The sequence below is a fragment of the Rhinoderma darwinii genome, chromosome 6, assembly GCF_050947455.1.
Source record: "Rhinoderma darwinii isolate aRhiDar2 chromosome 6, aRhiDar2.hap1, whole genome shotgun sequence".
NCBI classification, from domain to species: domain Eukaryota; kingdom Metazoa; phylum Chordata; class Amphibia; order Anura; family Rhinodermatidae; genus Rhinoderma; species Rhinoderma darwinii.
In genome coordinates, this window is record NC_134692.1 from 53,136,548 (window position 1) to 53,157,152 (window position 20,605).

At 42.5% G+C, this 20,605-nt stretch overlaps 1 protein-coding gene across 2 annotated transcripts in view; it reads right to left on the reverse strand.

The window, feature by feature from the left end:
• Positions 1 to 13,371: 13,371 nt before the first annotated feature.
• VPS8 (VPS8 subunit of CORVET complex) overlaps positions 13,372 to 20,605 on the reverse strand; it is a 163,298-nt gene continuing 156,064 nt past the window's right edge. For both annotated transcript variants that reach the window (XM_075829729.1, XM_075829728.1), the window contains 2 exons: positions 15,011 to 15,091; positions 13,372 to 13,697 (listed from right to left, as the gene is read on the reverse strand). In XM_075829729.1, the coding sequence (XP_075685844.1) occupies positions 13,551 to 13,697; positions 15,011 to 15,091 (228 nt within the window). In that variant the 3' untranslated portion in view covers positions 13,372 to 13,550. The remainder of the gene's footprint in view (positions 13,698 to 15,010; positions 15,092 to 20,605) is intronic.

The following is a 20,605-nucleotide window of genomic DNA, read 5'->3' on the forward strand; positions in this document are numbered from 1 at the left end:
GTAGACTGTATTGTGGTAAATTTTTTTGTCATTTATTAGATATTTGTTTAGGCTGATAAGGCCCAATTCCTGATCTATGTTACTGTACAGGCCACGAACTTCAAGAGTGATAAATTATATCCGGTGCATATTCAATTTTTTTCAAGTTCTTCAATTAGTTGTGTGGAGTCTTTGAGAAAGCTTGGTAACTTCATTACATATTTTTGTAATAAGAGATGTAGAGAGTGTGATAAATGACAGGTGGGGGAGTGGATGCCTGAGATTATGGTTCTTACCGGGGGTTTTATGCATTTTAGGGAGATGGTAAAAGAATGTAATCTGGGTGTTAGATGGTAAAAGGTAATTCCTTTCATTCTTGTTTAAAATCAATTGTGTTTCCATCTCTGACCTCCCTCCCATTGACATCAATGAGAGGCAGAGAAAACTGTTTTCGCTGCGTTTTTCCCCCGTAACGCTCAATGGCTGCGGCCGAAAAACGCAGCAAAAAACGGGGCAAAGAGTGTAGGCAGGTCAAACTCTGGCTTAAAATTCCTGAAGCAATATTGAGGCAGAATTGTCTGTCTGCAAAAATCTCTGTGTGAACAGGGTCTAAGAGAGTATAGTAGGTGGAGTCAATATCTTCAACTCTTTGTCATGTTCCTCAAACCATTACTAAACAATTTTTCCATTGTGGCAGGGTGCATTATCCTGCCATTAAGGGCTTGTTCAAATCATCTTCATTTCCGTTCCGGGGTTCCGTCTGAGGTTTCCGTCGGGTGAACCCCGCAACGGAAAGTGAAAGCACAGCTTCCGTTTCAGTCACCATTGAACTCAATGGTGACGGAAACATCGCTAATGGTTTCCGTTCGTCACCGTTCCGGAAGGTTTCCGGTTTTCCGACGGAATCAATAGCGGAGTCGACTACGCTATTGATTCCCTCAGAAAACCGGAAACCTGCCGGAACGGTGACGAACGGAAACCATTAGCGATGTTTCCGTCACCATTGAGATCACTTTCCGTTGCGGGGTTCACCCAACGGAAACCTCAGACGGAACCCCGGACCGGAAATGAACGGTGATGTGAACAGGCCCTAAGGGGTGTAGTTGTTCTGCAACAATGTTTAGGTAGGTAGTACGTATTAAAGGGGTTTTCCGGGGGCGAAAAATTGCATTGCATTAATATTTTTATGTGAAAAGAAGTCACTTACTAATGTACTTGTTAGGAAACGTCCGTCTCTTTAAGATGGTCATGACAACTAGCCTAGCTTCTGGGTGGCTGTAGTTTGGGTTGCAGAGCCAATCTAATTTCTCTGTCTTCTTCCGATCAGATTCTAGGGTGAAGTATTTAAGTCTGGTCAATTTTTTCATTGTTGCTTGTGAATTTCTTTGTGTATGCAAGTACCTGATCAAACTCCTGGCTACACCCTGTATCACCTGACAATTTGGATTATTGGAACTGGACCTCGGCTTTGTCTTTAGATTAACCCTTTTGCTCACTGATTTGGACATTCTACTCTATGCTGGTTTTGACCTCTGCAACTCCTGGTATTCTTCTGCTTTCTGATTTGGACTTACAGTCTCTCCTGGTTGTGTACTCGGTTTGCTGTTTCCCCTCTGTCTGTCTGGTTTACGTTCTGGTATTGCCTGCATTGCACCTCCTGTCCAACACTGTATTCTGTTAATGCAACCTGGGTTCTATGCAGCCAAATCCAACCTGTCTTGCGCTGGGCTCGGGTGAAGACCATAGAGTAGTCTTAGACTCTGTGGTTCACCTATATAGACAGGGACGTCAGGAGCATAGCTGGAGTCCCTAGGGAATCAGCTGATGCTCAGCTCGGGGACTCCAGTACTGTTGCTGACGTCATTGCCCATATATGGGCAGTGAAGTTGGCAGCAGTGCTGGAGTCCCCATCCGAGCATCAGCTGATGCTCTGCTCAGGAAGTCCAGCACTGCAGCTGACATTACTGTCCATATACGGTCAGTGACTTCAGGGGTTTCCTATCACTGGAGCTCCCGAGCAGAGCATCAGCTGATGCTTTGCCAGGGGACCCCAGTGCTGCTGCCGACGCCACTGTCCCGAGCTGACACTCTGCTCAGGAACTCCAGCGATGGGAAACCCCTGAAGTCACTGACCAAATATGGACAGAGACGTCGGGAGCAGGGCTGGAGTCCCCGAGCAGAGTATCAGCTGATGCTCTGCTCTGGGTCTCCAGCAATAGGCAAATGTGACAGCCGCTTGTGGTCATGTGCTTGATAACTCGCAGGCACGAACAGCACAGGAAGCAAGCCCATCAATATTAGAAAAACTACAGGACTTCCGGGAACAATTCACCGGGATTGAATTGCACAATTCAGTACAGAATTTTAAATTAAAGTACATTAGTAAGTGACTTCTTTTCACATAAAAATATTAATGCAATGCAGGTTTTGGTCCCCGGAAGACCCCTTTAAAGTAATATCCACATGAATGAGAAGATCCAAGGTTTACCAGCAGACCATTGCCATGAGCATCACACTATCATCACTAAAACTAAGCCATAAAATTAAGCTATTTTTCAAATATGCTTTATTAATTAATGATATTATTGTTCCACCATCAGACTTGCAGTTAAATCTGGAATTGTATTTTTTCTTCTAGCAGAAGATTGAGTAATGCCCTCCAAAGAAGCAATCTGCCTTAGATATGTTGTGCTCCATTTCCCAATATCGTGTACTCACAAAGCGTCTTAGTGCATTCAAACATCATTCAATATTAATTTGTCCTTCAACAAAACATACCGTAATTTTCTGTGGGCGTCTCCTGCACAATCTAGAGGACAGACAGGGTCAACAAGAGCATCTGTTCAGGACTGCTCTTGGTAGGTAAGTTTAGACATTCTGCAGGGAACATTCTGTTTGGAACAGAAATACATTTATGGCAAAATAGAGAATCTATAGTAAATAAATGATATGGCCTGAATTTGTACATAATTGTTATCAATAAAATGGTCACATGACTGCAAAACAGTTTCTATAGTATTTCAAAATGTTGTCAGTTGGTCGTACGGGTCAGCACGCATCTTCATCTATTTATATCCTAACCACAAGTATATGTTCAGTAAAAAATTCGATACTATACATTACTTATCAAAGTAAAGGGGTTGTCCCGTTTTTGTTTTTACTTATTTGTAGAATAGGAAATTATACATTCTTTATAATCTACATGTATTAGAAATTCTGTTCGCATACATTTCTTATAGTGTATGAGGCCCCTGTCACAGTGGAATGGTATACCCCACAGATCAGTCCTATGTAATGCATCCACAGGCTAATTGAATAGAGCTAAACAAGGCTTTAGTCATGTGACCCCCCCCCCCCCACACACACAATGTGTTGGGGCAACATAAAGGGCACATCCATGTGCTAAGTGAATAGGCCTAAGGGTGGAATAATGATAAACAACTACTTCACAATCTCTAGCTGATGTTATCATGTTAATAAAGTTAAATAAAAAAAAAAACAGAGAAGCCAGGAAGAATGTAGGAGCTGCTCCTCACAGACATGGACAGACATGATGAGATGTTGCTGTATATAGAATTACTATATAACTTCTACTCCTCAAAAACCTATTATTCACTTATTATCAGGGCCGCCATCAGGGGGGTATTAGGGGTACTACTGTAGGGGGCCCGGCCAAACTTAATTGAAAGGGGGGCCCGGCAACTGCCGCAACTTGCCTTTGGTAGAAAAAAGCAGGCCCCTGCAATGGGGCCTGTTCTTTTCACCAAAACAATGTCGTGAGCTGCGGGCCCCCCTCTCGTGAAACACCGCCGTGAGCTGCGGGCCCCCCTCTCATCACCGCCGCGAAACACCGCCCGCTTGCGCGCGTACGAGCGCACGAACGACCGCAAGCGCGCGCGCCCACGCGCGAACGACCACGCGCGAACGACCACGCGCGCCGCCGAGAGGGAGGCGGTGCGCCCGCAACACAAGATCTAGGGGGAAGGACAGCCACACAGGGACAACGGCGCACAGTCTACTTACCTGCTGGCCCGCCTCCGACTCGTCCTCCTCGTCCGCCTCCTCGTCGTCCTCCTTCTCCAGAGCGTAGCTGCGTAAGGAGAGGGGGAGGAGTCTAGTTGTTGCGCGGCGGCAGTTCTACGATCCCCGCCATTTTCTGGAGCCTGGAGGTGAAGGACTGGACGTCTGGACCGAAGACATCGCCTGAAGAGGACTGGAGTGGGAGCAGCTCTTCTGACATGGTGAGTAAAGTGTCTCAAAGTGCTGTTTATGTATGGCCCTGTTCACACAGAGTATTTTGCAGGCCGAAAAAATCTGGCTCAAAATTCCTTAAAGAATTTTGAGGCAGATTTTGACCTGCCCACACTATCTTGCCGCGTTTTTTTGCTGCGTTTTTTGCCCGCTGCGATTGAGGACAGCAGACAAAAAACGCAGCAAAAAATGCATTTTCTGCCTCCCATTGATTTCGATGGCAGGTTAGAGGCGGAACCGCGGCAAGAAAGGACGTGCGGCTTTTTCTTTTTTCCGCGACTGGCTCCCATTGATTTTAGATGAAATCAATGGGAGGCGGTTTTGGAAGTTCTTTGGTGCTGATTCTGACGCAGTGTCCGAGTCAATATCAAGGCCCAAAAGCTCTGTGAACTGGGCCTTATTGTTAGGGCTTATTCAGACGAACGTGTAATACATCCGTGCAACGTGCGTGATTTAAACGCGCCTCGCACGGACCTATGTTACTCTATGGGGCCGTGCAGACTGTCAGTGATTTTCACGCAGCGTGTGTCCGCTGCGTAAAACTCACGACATGTCCGATATTTGTGCGTTGTTCGCGCATCACGCACCCATTGAAGTCAATGGGTGCGTGAAAATCACGCCCAGCACTTCTGCAGCAGTATAAACTATGAATGAAAACAGAAAAGCACCACGTGCTACAAACATACAAACAGAGTGTCATAATGATGGCGGCTGTGCGAAAATCACGCAGCCGCGCATCATACGCTGCTGACACACAGAGCTGTTATGGACCTTTTGCATGCGCTAAACGCCACGTTTTTGCGCACACAAAAAGCACACGCTTGTGTAAATCCGGCCTTAGGGTAGGAACACACTAGGCATGAACACTGCGGATTTTATGCAACACATTTTATTGTGGAAAATCCGCAGCGTATTACAGTGGCAGCAGAGTGGATGAGATTTGAACAAATCTCATCCACACGCTGCAAAAATAATGGACCTGCAGTGTGACTTTTTAATCCGCAGCGTGTCAATTTATTCTGTGGGATCGCTGCTCCTCTGTTGCGGAAATGCTGCGGTTCTGCCGCAAAAATCACACGAGAAAAAAAAAGGTACTTTTTTACATTTATAAAAAAGTTTAGACTTACCCCGGCCGTAGTCCTGGTGACGCGATCCTCTATTCTTAGCGCAGCCCCGCCTCCTGTCATGGCGTTTCATCCCATGTGACTGCTGCAGCGGTCACATGGTCTACAGCGTCATCCCAGGAGGCGGGGCTACGTTCAGAAGAGAGAGACGCGTCATCTAAACTACGGCCGGGGCAAGTCTAAACTTTTTTTTCCCTGCAGGATTCCTGCAGCGGACACGCCTCACCAAACCTGCGCCACTATTTGGTGCGGTTTTGCTGGCAGAATTCCCTGCGGCTACCGGGGCGGATAAGCTGTGTAGTTTTACTCAGCATATCCGCCTAGTGTGTTCCTTATGATGTCGCTCCTGGAGCTGCTGCCGGTCTCTAAATAGGCAATTGGTCCAGTAGAATTTGGAATTATTTTTTTTTGTGAACCAGTTTAAAAAAACACAAAACTTTTGTGTTAGGGCCTGTTCACATCACCGTTCGCTTCCGCTCCGGGGGTTCCGTCTGTGGTTTCTGTCGAGTGAACCCCGCAACGGAAAGTGAAAGTGACAGCACAGCTTCCGTTTCAGTCACCATTGATCTCAATGGTGACGGAAACATCGCTAATGGTTTCCGTTCGTCACCATTCCGCCTGGTTTTCGGACTGAATCAATAGCGTAGTCGACTGCGCTAATGGTGACGGAAACGGAAGCTGTGCTGTCACTTTTACTTTCCGTTGCGGGGTTCACCCGACGGAAACCTCAGACGGAACCCCGGAACGGAAGCGAACGGTGATGTGAACAGGCCCTAACACAAAAGTTTTGTATTTTTTTTTAAGCTGGTTCACAAAAAAAATAAATTCCAAATTCTACTGGACCAATTGCCTATTTAGAGACCGGCAGCAGCTCCAGGAGCGACATCATAAGGAACACACTAGGCGGATATGCTGAGTAAAACTACACAGCTTATCCGCCCCGGTAGCCGCAGGGAATTCTGCCAGCAAAACCGCACCAAATAGTGGCGCAGGTTTGGTGAGGCGTGTCCGCTGCGGGAATCCTGCAGGGAAAAAAAAGTTTAGACTTGCCCTGGCCGTAGTTTAGGTGACGCATCTCTCTCTTCTGAACGTAGCCCCGCCTCCTGGGATGACGCTGTAGACCATGTGACCGCTGCAGCAGTCTCATGGGATGAAACGTCATGACAGGAGGCCGGGCTGCGCTAAGAATAGAGGATTGCGTCACCTAAACTACGGACAGGGCAAGTCTAAACTTTTTTATAAATTTAAAAAAGTGCCTTTTTTTTTTTTTCTCATGTGTGATTTTTGCGGCAAAACCGCAGCATTTCCGCAACAGAGGAGCAGCGATACCACATAATACATTGACATGCTGCGGCTTAAAAAGCCACACTGCAGGTCCATTTTTTTTGCAGCGTGTGAATGAGATTTGTTCTAATCTCATCCCCTCTGCTGCTTTTTGTGTGCGCAAAAACGTGGCGTTTTGCGCATGCAAAAGGTCCATAACAGCTCCGTGTGTCAGCAGCGTATGATGCGTGGCTGAGTGATTTTCGCGCAGCCGCCATCATTATGACACTCTGTTTGTATGTTTGTAGCACGTGGTGCTTTTCTGTTTTCATTCATAGTTTATACTGCTGCGGAAGCGCTGGGCGTGATTTTCACGCACCCATTGACTTCAATGGGTGCGTCATGCGCGAACAATGCACAAATATAGGACATGTCGTGAGTTTTACGCAGCGGACACACGCTGCATGAAAATCATTGACAGTCTGAACGGCCCCATAGAGTAACATAGGTCCGTGCGAGGCGCGTAAAAATCACACGCGTTGCACGGACGTATTACACGTTCGTCTGAATAAGCCCTAACAATAAGGCCCAGTTCACAGAGTTTTTGGGCCTTGATATTGACTCGGACACTGCGTCAGAATCAGCACCAAAAAACTTCCAAAACCGCCTCCCATTGATTTAATCTGAAATCAATGGGAGCCAGTCGCGGAAAAAAGAAAAAGCAGCACGTCCTTTCTTGCCGCAGTTCCGCCTCTAACCTGCCATCGAAATCAATGGGAGGCAGAAAATGCATTTTTCCCTGCGTTTTTTGTCTGCTGTCCTCAATCGCCGCGGGCAAAAAACGCAGCAAAAAAACGCGGCAAGATAGTGTGGGAAGGTCAAAATCTGCCTCAAAATTCGGTGCGCGGTTCCAGGCGGTCGCGGGTGCGCGCGATCGGTCGCACGGGCGGCAGTGTTTGACGGTCCCCATGCTACCCAGGGCCGTCATCAGGGGGGGTATTAGGGGTACTGATGTGAGAGGCCCGGCCAAACCTAATTGAAAGGGGGGCCCGCAGCTCACGACATTCTTTTGGTGAAAAAAACGGGCCCCATTGCAGGGGCCTGTTTTTTTTCTCCCAAAGGCAAGTCGCGGCAGTTGCCGGGCTCCCCTTTCAATTCGGTTTGGCCGGGCCTCTCACATCAGTACCCATAATACCCCCCCTGATGGCGGCCCTGGGTACCATGATATAGTGCTGGACGGAGTACCGTTAACAGGCGGTGCCACGGTAGGGGGCCCAGAAAATTTAGCTGTAGGGGGCCCTGAAATTCCTGATGGCGGCCCTGCTTATTATATTCCTGGTTAGTGCTACCCGAATGCCAGGGGTCACATGATGTGGGTCACGTGACCATAGCTGCCAACCTTTGAACATTTTTTCCAGGGACACTTGGGGTGTGGCGTCTTTGGTGGGTGTGGCTAGTGGGCATGGCTTTCTTTACAGAATTTCTGAATACAAATAAACAAGCAAAATGTCTTCACTAGTTTGGGTGACAACGACTATGGTGGCCAGTATCTCTCTCTTGTTATCCAATTGTTTACAGGGAGGTGATGTCTCACGTGGGCTATCCATAGGGCTAGGCGATATATGCTAACCACTACTGGCAGTGTGAAAACCAGCGTAAATAGTGCCACACTCAATGCTCCTTGTAGATGGTGCTCCACACTGCCCTCAGTAGATATTGCCATGCTCTGCTCTTTGTAGATATTGCCAAGAAAATAGAGAGACCGCAGCACACGTTGTTTCAAGGTATCAAAAAGTGTCAACTTTTATTTTAACATAACAGACTGTTATGGTGAAATAAAAGTTGTTGACACTTTTTCATACTTTGAAACAACGTGTGCTGCGGTCTCCGTTTTCTTGTTTCTACTTTGGAGTTGGATTGGCTACGATGCGACATGGCTTGCACCGATTGGAAACTTTTCCTGACCCCCCTGTAGATAGTGCCCCCTGTAGATGAAGCTAGATGGACTAATATGTAGACCATGCCATTTATTTATCTTTTTGCTCTGGTATAAGTGAGCAGAATTTTAAATACATGTATATTAGAAATCTGTATGATCTCCTATTCTATAAATAAATGAATAGAAAACAAAAAAAGTGGACAACCCCTTTAAGTGTACATTGGGTATATTGAAATGAAAGCCTTTAAAGGATAAGTCCATCCATGCAGTCAATCTTTTATTTCCCTGATGCATTTAAAAAATAAAAATAAAAAAGTTTTATTAAAATATATAACCATTTTGTGTATACAGCTCCTATGAAGGCAAATGTATCTCCATGGGTACAGACTTTTCTATCTGACCTTTGCTTCTTGCAAACCTACAGACAGTTGAAGAGGTGCAGATGGAAGGGAGAAGCAAATTACTGCAGGATCAGACTACACCCAGCATATAACCATGAAGACACATTAGGCACTGAATATTTAGGGTAAATCATTACCTGCAGGGAGCTGCCAATATGCCTCACTGGCTGTAGACACCCCTCCATATAGGGTTCTGCAGCTCTTCTTTGGACAGCCTAAAATTTAAAATGTTGATACTTGCTGCATTGTTCAGTCCATGGTTCATAGTGAGTTTGTTGGCTTTCTTTCCATTTCAAAGAAATAATAACATTTTAGCAGTAACTTTACCATGTGGACCATTGCTGACAAGACGTCGTCAAGCAGCAGAGGTGAAATTAGGTCCCAGTGGGTTCTTTGAATTCGGACGCAATAGAAGTTTAGCATTTTTTTCCCTTTGATGTAGCTTTTATCTGCTGCACTCCGTTTCTGCTCCTCAACCATGACAGCTTTTTTGTGCTTCTTCAAAAGACATTGGACAATACATCTGGCACACCTGATGCAGAAAGACAATCTCAAGTATTTTTCCGATGCTCACTCTAGCCAGTATCTCTTCAAAATTGTCACATTTTCCCTCATTACAACATACAAAAATCCAACATTATTTTGGAACATAAACCTTTGGAAATCTGCAGTTTATTTTTCTATTGAAGCAGAAGACAAAAAATAAACATACACATAAATAAATAAATATATATATATATATATATATATATATACACATACACATACATACATATACACACACACACATATATATTTTACATATACACACACCTATATATTCTGGGATACCTAATACTTTTGCACAACAGTGTACCTCTGGAATTCTAGAGAAGGGTACTGCATTAGCTACTGCATCCCTATGGAAGGATACTGTATGACTTACTGGAGCCCGAGAGAATGGCCAGCAAAGTTGTAATGTTCTTCTATATAAAGCGCAATCATCAAGCTTGTTATGTGTTATTCGGTAAGTTTCCTGTTCAATTGTTTAGTGGCATCGAACTTTTCAACATTCAGTGTATAGGTTAATAAGAATCCACTAATCGGCTATTATTTATACCCTAACAAGGAAGTTGGGAATAAAAGCAAGGAAACAACCCATTGGACACAAGGGATTGATGGCAACAATGACTTGGCATTCACTCCACTAAAGACCAACTAGGCACCAATACTTGGCACTGTTAAGCAAGTCAGTACATCAATAGACATTAAACCATGGGACATCAGGGACACTATTCAAACGGAACCGATGAACGGAAGCCCAACGCTGATATGAACAGGTGCCTACTCCTAAAAAGGAGCTTTGTTTTTTTTTATCCCAACTTGTGAGGACTTCTGAATCCGTCTTGAGAGAAACTGACACCATACAAGCTGTTACACTTCCTAGTATTCTTACTGCTACCGGAATCGTGCAGGAGGTTTTTTTTTCTTTTGAGTAGAATTTTTTCTATTAGAGCTTCTCTTTTCTTAGAAGGGAGGAATAGCCTTTGAGGATACCTTGGAACATTTTTCTGTAGTAGAGAAAAGAGGTCTGATTTTTGAAAATGTATTCTCTTCTCCTAAGCTTAGGCTGGATCTTTGGTTCTTGATCAGTTTATTTCCAGATCTGCTAGAGTTTTGTCCAAAAATAGGGGACAGTAATGACTCCCAACTGTCTTAAATTGTCACAAACCTTTCAACAAACTTTGCATAAGTTAATAGTACAAACGAATATAAGAAACTTTGTAATATATCTTATTACAGAAAAATACCTCATCCTCCACTTATCAGGCTCCTCTTCCTTCTAAACTGTTCACTCACTCTGAATTAACTGCTAAATCTGTCTTGAGAGAGTAGATGGACTATCAGCTCACTGAACGATCAGGTACATTGCGGTCAATAAGTCTATGAAGAGGGGATAGAAAGGAGGGAGCAGAAGCAGAGTGAGAGGCAGGCAGAGACACACAGACGCTGTTGCAGCTTCTAGTAAGTATTTTTATCATACCCGAGTGCTGGATTCACATCTGCACTGCTCAGAACTGCAGTATTATGTCCTTCATGTTGCTGCGGTTTCTGAGGGTGTGATGCAAAGAGATTGGTATGAAGGATGTTCTCTTCTCTGTGTGTGCAATGTATGGCAGACATGATAGCAGTTAGGCTCCACCCACTATTTAAGGGAAAGCTGAGAATTAGAGAAAGCGCCTGCAGAGGGGAAAACTGCTGAAAAATGCCATATACAAGTCATATAATGGCCAGAACTAGTGTTATTCCTCATGTACTCACAACAGATTATTCTGAAAAGTCGCCTAAAAGGTTAAGTGTGCTTTAACTAAGGAACCATCTCTATCACAAACCTTTGAAAAAAAAACATTGGAGCTGAAGATATGCCAAATGGAAGAGCATGGAATTGGCAATGTAGAATTTTTCCTGAGGCTGATAGAATAGTGAACCTGAGATATTTTTGATATTACAGAAGAACAGGTATGTGATAAGAGGCATCTCTTAAGTCTAGAGTACACGTGTTTTTTTTTTGTTTTTTTATTAAGAGAGTTGTATTTTTTATTGTTTCCACTAAGAATTTGATAAGGAATCAGAGGTTTATGATAGTATGGAATGTTCCATTTGATTTTTTTTAACCAGGAAAGTCTGAAATAATAGTCCTGGCCTATTTTCTCTTGGAAAACTGGAATTTTTATACCACACCTAAACATAGAAGATACTCTAACGCTATTTGCCACTTCTTCTAAGTAATTTGAGGGCTGATCTGTCATTACAGATCTTTGAGGAGGGTGGGCATAAAATTCCACTTTGTATTCTGAATTTATCAACTGAAGGACCCAAGGATTCTATGCTATTTTCTAATTAATGTCATCTCCACAGGATCTATTTCTATAGTGGCGGCTTTTTTTTACAGGTTTCTCCTCTAAAAACACTATCTTTTTATCTGCCGCCTTCACTAACATTTTGTCTAGTTCAGGTCTAAAGACATATTCCCCTTTGAATGGGATAAAACAACCTAGCTCTACGGGCGGAATTGAACAACACAGAGTCTCGAGCCACAAATCTAACGGCTTCTGCGGAGACGTCCGCTAGAAGCCCTGTAGCCATACTAAGCAGGGGAATAAAAAAAAATTTGATCTCTGGACGTCTTCCTTCTAAGGTGAATCTCTGGCTCAGCATTCCAAATGTACAAGGGAAGGGCTACTGAAGTGGCAAAAACATTTTAAACATCATTGTTGCGGTTTCCCAAAATTTTCACAACAAACTATACGCCTTCTTGTCCATAGGTTCTTTAGGCTGGGAGGTGTCTTCAAAAGGTGAAAAATTTTCTTTTTAACCACCGTTGCCACCTATTTATCTTTGGGACCTAGTCCCAGATCTCAGTGCCCTCAGAATTAAAGGGCAATATGTTTTTAAATTCTCTTGGAACACAACCTTTTTTTCAGGCTCTTCCCTCTCTTCCTGCACAAGCTTTATATGGTTTTCATTTATGGAGAGCACCATTCTCCTACGAGATCTAAGACCGGCAAGAATCTCGCTCTGTACAGACCGTGTCTGCTTTACCTCTTCAAAGTCCATAGTGCTTCTAATACAATTAGCAAGAATATCAATGTCCTCAGAAGCTATGTAATATTTACGATTATCAATGTCAAACACATTAGAATAAGACCCCTCAAAATCATCTTGTTCTTTATCGGATTCTAGCGCATGGTCGTGAGATTCCGTGGAAAATACAACCTAAGCCAGAAATCTTTTCTTACGTTGTTGTTTAGAGCTTGAACCCAGCAGGAATAATTTAGTCTTAGAGGACTGGACCTTTCTCGGATGATGGCCCTGAATTCCCTATTAAGATAAAGTTGTTCATCACAAACCCCTTTTACTGTAGAATTTTATATTCTACCCCAACTTACCACAGGGCAGCCGATCACAGCGCCAAGCATCAGAATAGGGGAAAGGGTTGCCAGATTGTGAGTCATCAAGAACTTATCATGATTATTGATGAGCTCTCAGCAACAAACTGAAACCTTTCCCCCTTCCTCTCGAATACTGGATGTTAGAATAGTCTAGTTAATTGAGCAGGTGGGCAAAGCATAGAACATCAATTACCTGAATCTTCTGGCATGTAACTTTTTTTTTGTTAGGTAGTTGTGTTCTGCCAGAGACGTACACAGAAAGTCTGGGCCTCAATCGTACCCATATAGATTGTTGTTGGCTAAATACCTTCTTCTATGCATTTACCCAATGGTAAAAAAATTCACTCTGGACAGACTAAGTGGAATATATGAACAAAATAGAACAAGCCCCCTCCTTGGTGTGCTTTCAAACTACCCCTTTACAATAAATAGACTAGGAGTTACTATATTGTGCTAAGATATACACGCTTAAACACAGGCAATATGTTTATGAGAAAGTTGAAAGTGTATTAGTGTTTGTTATAAATATACAGCACACACGGCTTCTTCATAGTTCAGTTTTCCAGTGCTTGCCGGACACGTTTCTTGTAGAGCTGAGAGATAACTGGAGGCGACATGGACGGCCATTGGCAGGAGTTTAACAGGTAGAAGAGTTTCAGGACTAATCATCAACTATGGGTGGGGGTGCCAGATGTAACTTGAAATTCTCATTCTGAAAAACGCTGCTTGAAGAAACCCCTCCATAAGGGTTATGGGTTGAAGATTTATCTGGGCTTTGAGAGTGGCACAACTCAGTCAGTAGAGCCAGCTGCAAAACAGATAAGAAAACAACAGCAATAAAAGAGACATTTACTCAGTTGCCCACCAAGGAGATAAAATATAGGAGATGTAATATCCAGTACAGGATGGTAGAAAAAAAAAAAGTGTGTAGTGAAGCTCCACAAAAGTTGTACTGCGCTCCTATACAATATTATGGAGCTCCGGTGCAAACATTCTCAATGTAGTCCTGGCTATCCACTATATGTCAACTTGCTATATAGTGCTTATTAAGCACTAATATCCTAGAACAGCAATTCCCTGTTTTCATTGGCTGATTGTTGCCCTGTTTACACAGGGCAATGATCGGTTACGACCTTTCATATGAACGCTCGTTGCCCAATAATTGGCTGGTGTAAAACGGCCTTAAAAGATCATAGAAGGAGGTGCAGGCGGCTATGTCCTAGTTCGTATTCAGATGGGCCAGTAATAATGTAAAACATGAGCTTATATGAATATATAGATTAAAACCATCATCTAGCTAAAATGGCACAATTTTCACAACTATCTACAATTATGTAGGCACAAACATCATGCATATGTATACACCGATCAGGAATAAAATTAAAACCACTGACAGGTGAAGTGAATAACATTGATTATCTCGTGACAATGGCGCCTGTCAAGGGGTGGGATATATTAGTTAACAGTCAGTTCTTGAGGTTGATGTGTTGGAAGAAGGAAAAATAGACAAGTGTAGGGATCTGAACGACTGTGACAAAGCTGTAAACAAATACCATGGTGCATGCAGCTTGTGGTGTGTGTAGCATGTGGTATTAAATCTTGGGGACCGCATCAGTGCAGAAAACGTAGTACAAATAAACACAGATTGCTTGTTTCAATACAGTTAATTTAGAATTATCCTAAACATACCTTTAAAACTAATCTGAACAAAAAAATAAAATATTTTTTTTCTCTTTATACACAGATGTTGCCGAACTGGCTTTGTCATATGACAACTGTTGTTGCCATTCAACAATGTGCTACAGCATCTGTAATTTCACATAGAAATGCAACTAAATGTATTAAGATTTTTTTTTAGTTTATATCAGTAAGTTATACCCAAGCACAAAAGAAGCAGCTCAGAGACCATTTCAGCTCTGCTACATCTGTACGGTCTCAATCAACTAGCACTCTTAACAGCTAATAAACAGAAATGTACTGGAAATATGGAAAACGGGTTTTTATACAGGCTTTACAAAACAGATAAGGGAATTTTGTGTATTTCACTTCCAGTCATGACACGTGTGAACATGCAGAGAAGCTCTCAAGCGGAGCCAACAGACAAGGGACTAGTTACTGTACCCGTGAGGTTCCTTTGTAAAGACGGCAGAGTTCATTGAATGCCTGCAGCTGCTGTGGGTCGAGGACGGAATCAGAGCTTGACTAGAAAAACAACAAACGACTAAATATTAGTACAAAAGCAACTGCTGCTCTGGTTGAAAAACAAGAAACAGCGAAAGCAAAGTGAATTACGAAGTGAAAGACCTGTAATGACCAACATTTCACTATAGAGGGGATATATTTTCCATAAGGCTATCTTTTCCATAAGGCTATCTAAACCGTTGAACATAGAAGCTGTATCTTGTGCTGAAACCCGAATCCGTCAGGTCAGCGGGACTGACGGCTTTGGCGACAGCAGGTCCTTAGTGTCGACATGCAGAAACCACCTGTTATTGATCAATTCTAAGGTCTAAGAGGTGATCAATAACAGGTATATTCTGCGTGTCTGGACCCGTGTCACCAAAGCCGTCAGTCCCGCTGACCTAACCGATTCGGGTTTCAGTGCAAGATACAGCTTCTCAAAAAGTAAAAACATTTTTTAATAAAAAACAATCCAAAAGTTGCATTAAACAACAGAATACATTGTTTCACACAAAAAAAAAAAAAGTGTTCAAAGCCCTGCCCTAGTGGTCCATGTCTAATTCTGTAAAAAAAAAGTTGAAGTATGTAAACTCAACCTAAACAAAGTGGATCTTCACTTATCAAATCACAGGATGTTGGTTTTTTTTCAAGCTTGCTATAGCCTTGAATGAAAAGCCGAAATACTGCACCAAGAGTGAACGAAAAAAAAAATCACTATTTGTTGACACTATTTTTGGGTTTCTCCGTTCACGCAGAGATTTTTGCAGGCAGACAAAAATCTGCCTCAGAATTTCTTCAGGAATTTTGAGGCAGATTTTGAACTGCAGAGAATAAGAACAAAATTTTGATCCAGAGCCGATTGTTTTAAAAGGAAACAACAATGTTCCAAATTGTATTCCAAAAAACCCCAAAAAGTTTAAAATTCCATAGTAAACAGGGTGGTTGCAATACTAGTTGTGCCTACGCGTTTCGGACAATGCTCGTGTCCTTACTCCTGGCATATGAGTAAGGACACGAGCGTTGTCCAAAACGCGTAGGCACAACTACCATGGCAACCACCCTGTTTACTATGGAATTTTAAACTTTTTGGGAATAAAATTTGGAACATTGTTTCCTTTTAAAACTATCAGCGCTGGATCATAGCTTTTTCCTATCCTCTGCAATTGCTGCCGTGTGCCGTCACGAGGATCCGAGAGCAGTCTGGACTAAAGACGCATCATTGGTGAGCTGGAGGATTCCTCTCATCTTCAGATTTTGAACAGCCTGCCCTTTCTTCCCCACATTTTTCTCCTGCGCCCATTGAAGCGGATGCAAAAACGCCATGAAAAACGCTCAGAGTCTTTTGTTTTTTTTTGCCTCTCATTGATTTCAATGGGAGGCCAGAGACATTAACCGCAACAGGAAAGGACATGCCGCTTTGCTTCCCGCTAGTGGCCAATAGCGGCCCAGAAAAAACGCCTCTGCCTACCATGGAAACTATTGGGGGGCGGTTTCGGACTTTTTTTGCGCTGATTCCAACGCAGTTTCCGCGTCAAAATCAGTGCAAAAACAGCTGTGTGTGAACTAACCCTTAGGCGGTACACCATTATTTATTTACAGTGTAGCGTGTACCATATTCTGCCATAGTTCACTGCAACTTGTGTCCCGAAAACGTTTGTCAATCGTACAAAGTGCACCATGAAAACCACGCCCTTGTGAGGAGAGCTCTGTCATAGTAATATACAAGCAATGGAGCTCAGTATGAAAACAATCTTTCACATGTAGCAATGATTATTTTTATGTATGAACTACTAAAATGTCAGAAATAAGGGGGGAGGAGGGGGACACAGCTGCAATTTCAGTGACACGGATGTGGGTGAGAGGCGAGGGGGAGCCACTGCGGAGATATTGAACTTATGAACAATATACTCGGTTAACCCCAATGTCACAGGGTTTCTGTAATATTTAACCAGACCTTCCTAGCTTCTATTCTACGTCAGATCAAACACATCAAATAATTCATGTTATTTGTGTGATATAAAGAGAAATATCCCCTTAAAGAAACAGGAAACTAAAAATCAATACTACAAACAACAATGTAAAAATGAGTGAATACAGTAAAAGCCACAAAAATTACTGTCCGTGCACATTCATATTATTGCAACCCTAGTAAATCTTTCTGGCTAGAGTCTGTTCCTTTTATCTACACCCCGGTAGCATTCCGAGTAGCCCCGAGCCCCCCTTCCTAGCGCAGTGAAAATGCAGCGTGTAATTACTTCTTCTGAACTATTTTCCACTATCAACCTGAACTCCTTCTCTCCCTCAACAACACACATCTGTGCTCTGTTGTCATGGTTACTTGTCAACCCCCTTTGCCTTGCTCCACAGTCCACTCTCTGGACAACTCCAGGCACATTCAGAGCCAGAACCAGAAGTTTCATTCACAAACATCAAAATGACGGACAATAACGGCAACACTCCGTGTATTCTCTATACCCAAGATTCTTAAAAGTACAGCAAATAATCAGTTTCAGAGAGGAATAGAATTGGTCAAGGAACATGCGTGTAGTCCCTAAACAAGTCCAATGGTTCTTGGACGGGGAGTTTCTTTTCAAATAGGTACAGCCATCTGTTCTTTAATTCATATACAATATGCTCAGGTCTTCCATATTATGGGAAGAACATTGAATTGAAGAGTAATGGCACTTACAAATAAGAATAAAAAGAAAGGCTGGAGAGGTAGAGAGGAAGAAGTGTAGACATGTAATTGATATGGTTTAACAAGGTGCCTGGGTTAATTTTCAGCTTTAACCAATAACATAATGAGACATTTCTGCTCCACATACAAAGTGATGGGAAAAAAAAGACACTTTGCGTTTAACATGTGTCAGCCCCTTCCCGACATTTGCTGTAACTGTACATCATGGCCAGGAAGGTATCGAGCGGGCGTCGGATGTTTGTTACAGCTGACCCCTCACTGTAAGGGGCAGGATTGGAGACAACTACAATCTCAGCCGTTTGACTACTTAGATGCTGTGGTCATCTAAGCTATTAGAAAGAGCTCCCCCCTTCATCATGCCATCAGCACCAATGCAGCGTGATCGCAGAGTGCCAATGGTTGTCATGGCAGAATTGGGGCCTAATAGATGGCCTCTAGGTATGGCATCTATTAATAGGACCCAGGAAAAATTACAATACACCTCAATACATAAGTAATGCAATGTATTGTACCAGCAATCGCTTGTTCAAGTCCCATAAGGGCAATAGTAATGAAAAAATAAACATAATGGATATCGCCAGTGTGAATACTATAAGAAAAATAAATTAATTTTTTTTGCTTACCTTCAATAAAAAAAATACAAATATCGAAAAATGTTAATAAAGTTGGACCAGTTATCGGTGTCTCAGTGCACGCCGGAGAATACAAAACAAACAGCAGAAAATGTGCTGTTCGGCAGTTCATTAATAATAAGTGAATTTAACCCCTGAGGACGCTGCCATGTAGTTACAGGGCTGCAGAAACGCGTTGGGACGTTGCTTTACTGTGGTAACCAGACCACATCTACATTTGCTTAGGTCCCCTGTGCATGTCCAGAGTGTGGCATGTTTGTTTCTATGTGCATACAGGACATTTCAAGGAGGCTTGTTTACTTTTGCATCGCTATGGCAAGTGGTTGAGGAGTACTATTGCTACCCCTGTCTTGTGTCATATCGATTGAAGGGTTTTCAATATCACCTGTTTCCTGACATTTTATCAGGGACCGTGGATCTGTGTGCCTACGCGTACACTCAGTACTTTTGGCATTTAGTGCCCTATTTTTAATACTATACGAATAAAACGACTTTTAACGTTTTTCTAGGCAGGACTATAAAGTTATCAAAAGAGTCGAATGTATCCAATGGTATCAATAAAAATTATAGCTTGCCCCACAAAAAAAACAGGCCTGCTCCCTTGACCGAAAAATAACAAAAAGTTATGGCTCAAAGATTATGGCAACAAAAAACAAAATTTTTCCTTTGTAAAAGTAGATCATAAATAAAAACGATATAGATTTGGTATCGCAGTCATCGTATTGATCCACTGATGTTAAAATCTCATTTTTACCGCATGGTGAACATCGTAAAAATGAAACAGAGAAAACAATGGAGGAATTGCAGTTTTTTTCCCCATTGCACCACCCCACGATTTTTTTTTAGTTTCCCAGTAATTATAGGTTAGATAAAATGGCCATTAAAACTACATGTCTCGCAAAAAAAAACAAAAAAAACACAAGCCCTCATACGGCTGTCGACAGAAAAATAAAAGAAGTTATGGCTTTTAAATGACAGGGAGAAAAAAACAGAAATTAAAAAACGAAAAATGGCTTTGCTGGCAAGGTGTTAATATTGGTTGTGATGTCACAATAGTCTTTCTCTTAGGGCCCATTCACACGAACGTGAATAACGTCCGTGTGCTGCGCATGGAAATCACGTACAGCACATGGACACATTGATTTCAATGGGGCTTTTCACAGGTGTGAGTTTTCACGCAACGAGAGTCCGCTGCGTGAAACTCACTGCATGTCATATATTGGTGCGTTTTCACGCACCTACGCGCCCGTTAAAGTCAACGGGAGCGTGAAAACCGCGCACGGATGCACATCAATTTGATTGAAATTTAGAAAAAAAAAAAAGATGTGCTTTGCGAGTGCGTGAATAATGAATGCCACTCACAAAACACACTGGTGCATAACGCAACACACACGGACCAGATTCACGCGCGTGAATCTGATACGCTCGTGTGAATGTAGCCTTAAAACAACAAGACTAAAAACAAAAACTATTGTGACAGCATCACAACAGAACACAACCAAAAACTAAAAGCTTTACATTACTTTGACATCATTACAATTAAACGCTACCTAAGAAAAAAGCATAACACTATTGGGACATCACAGCCAAACACAAAACACAGCCAAGGACCGAAGACATACACTATTGTGACATCATCCTAATTAAGCTCTGCCGAAGAATGAAACCACTATTGGGACATCATAACAATAAAATATAGCCAAGTAGTAAATACAACACTATTGTGATCATGTTCCAATAGTATTTGTCTGTAACCCTTGACTATGTTCAATTATGATGATGTTACATTATTTGTGTTTCGTCCTTAGCGGTGTTCTATTGATGATGTCACAACGTTTTGTTTTTTGTACTCCTTGGATGTGCTCTATTGTGATGAAGTCAGAATAATGCTGACAGAATTCTATTTTGATGTCACAATATTTTGTTTTTCCTCATAGCTCTCTGCATTGTCCTCCCTTGAAAGCCACAATAAAGAAGATTTTTATACCATTTGGATGAGTGCCGCTTTTTCAATTTCCCCTTCTGCTGTTTCAAACTGATTATCTACATTTTCTTGCTGAGCACCACCAAATAAATGGATATAGAACCCTTGTTATTACAATCTGTTGATGTGAATGAACAGTTCTCCTTGCAGCAGTGCCAACTCCTTCTCCCCTCTGGAGTGTTTGTTTTTACACCTTTGCTGTGCTCTATTATGGTGATGCT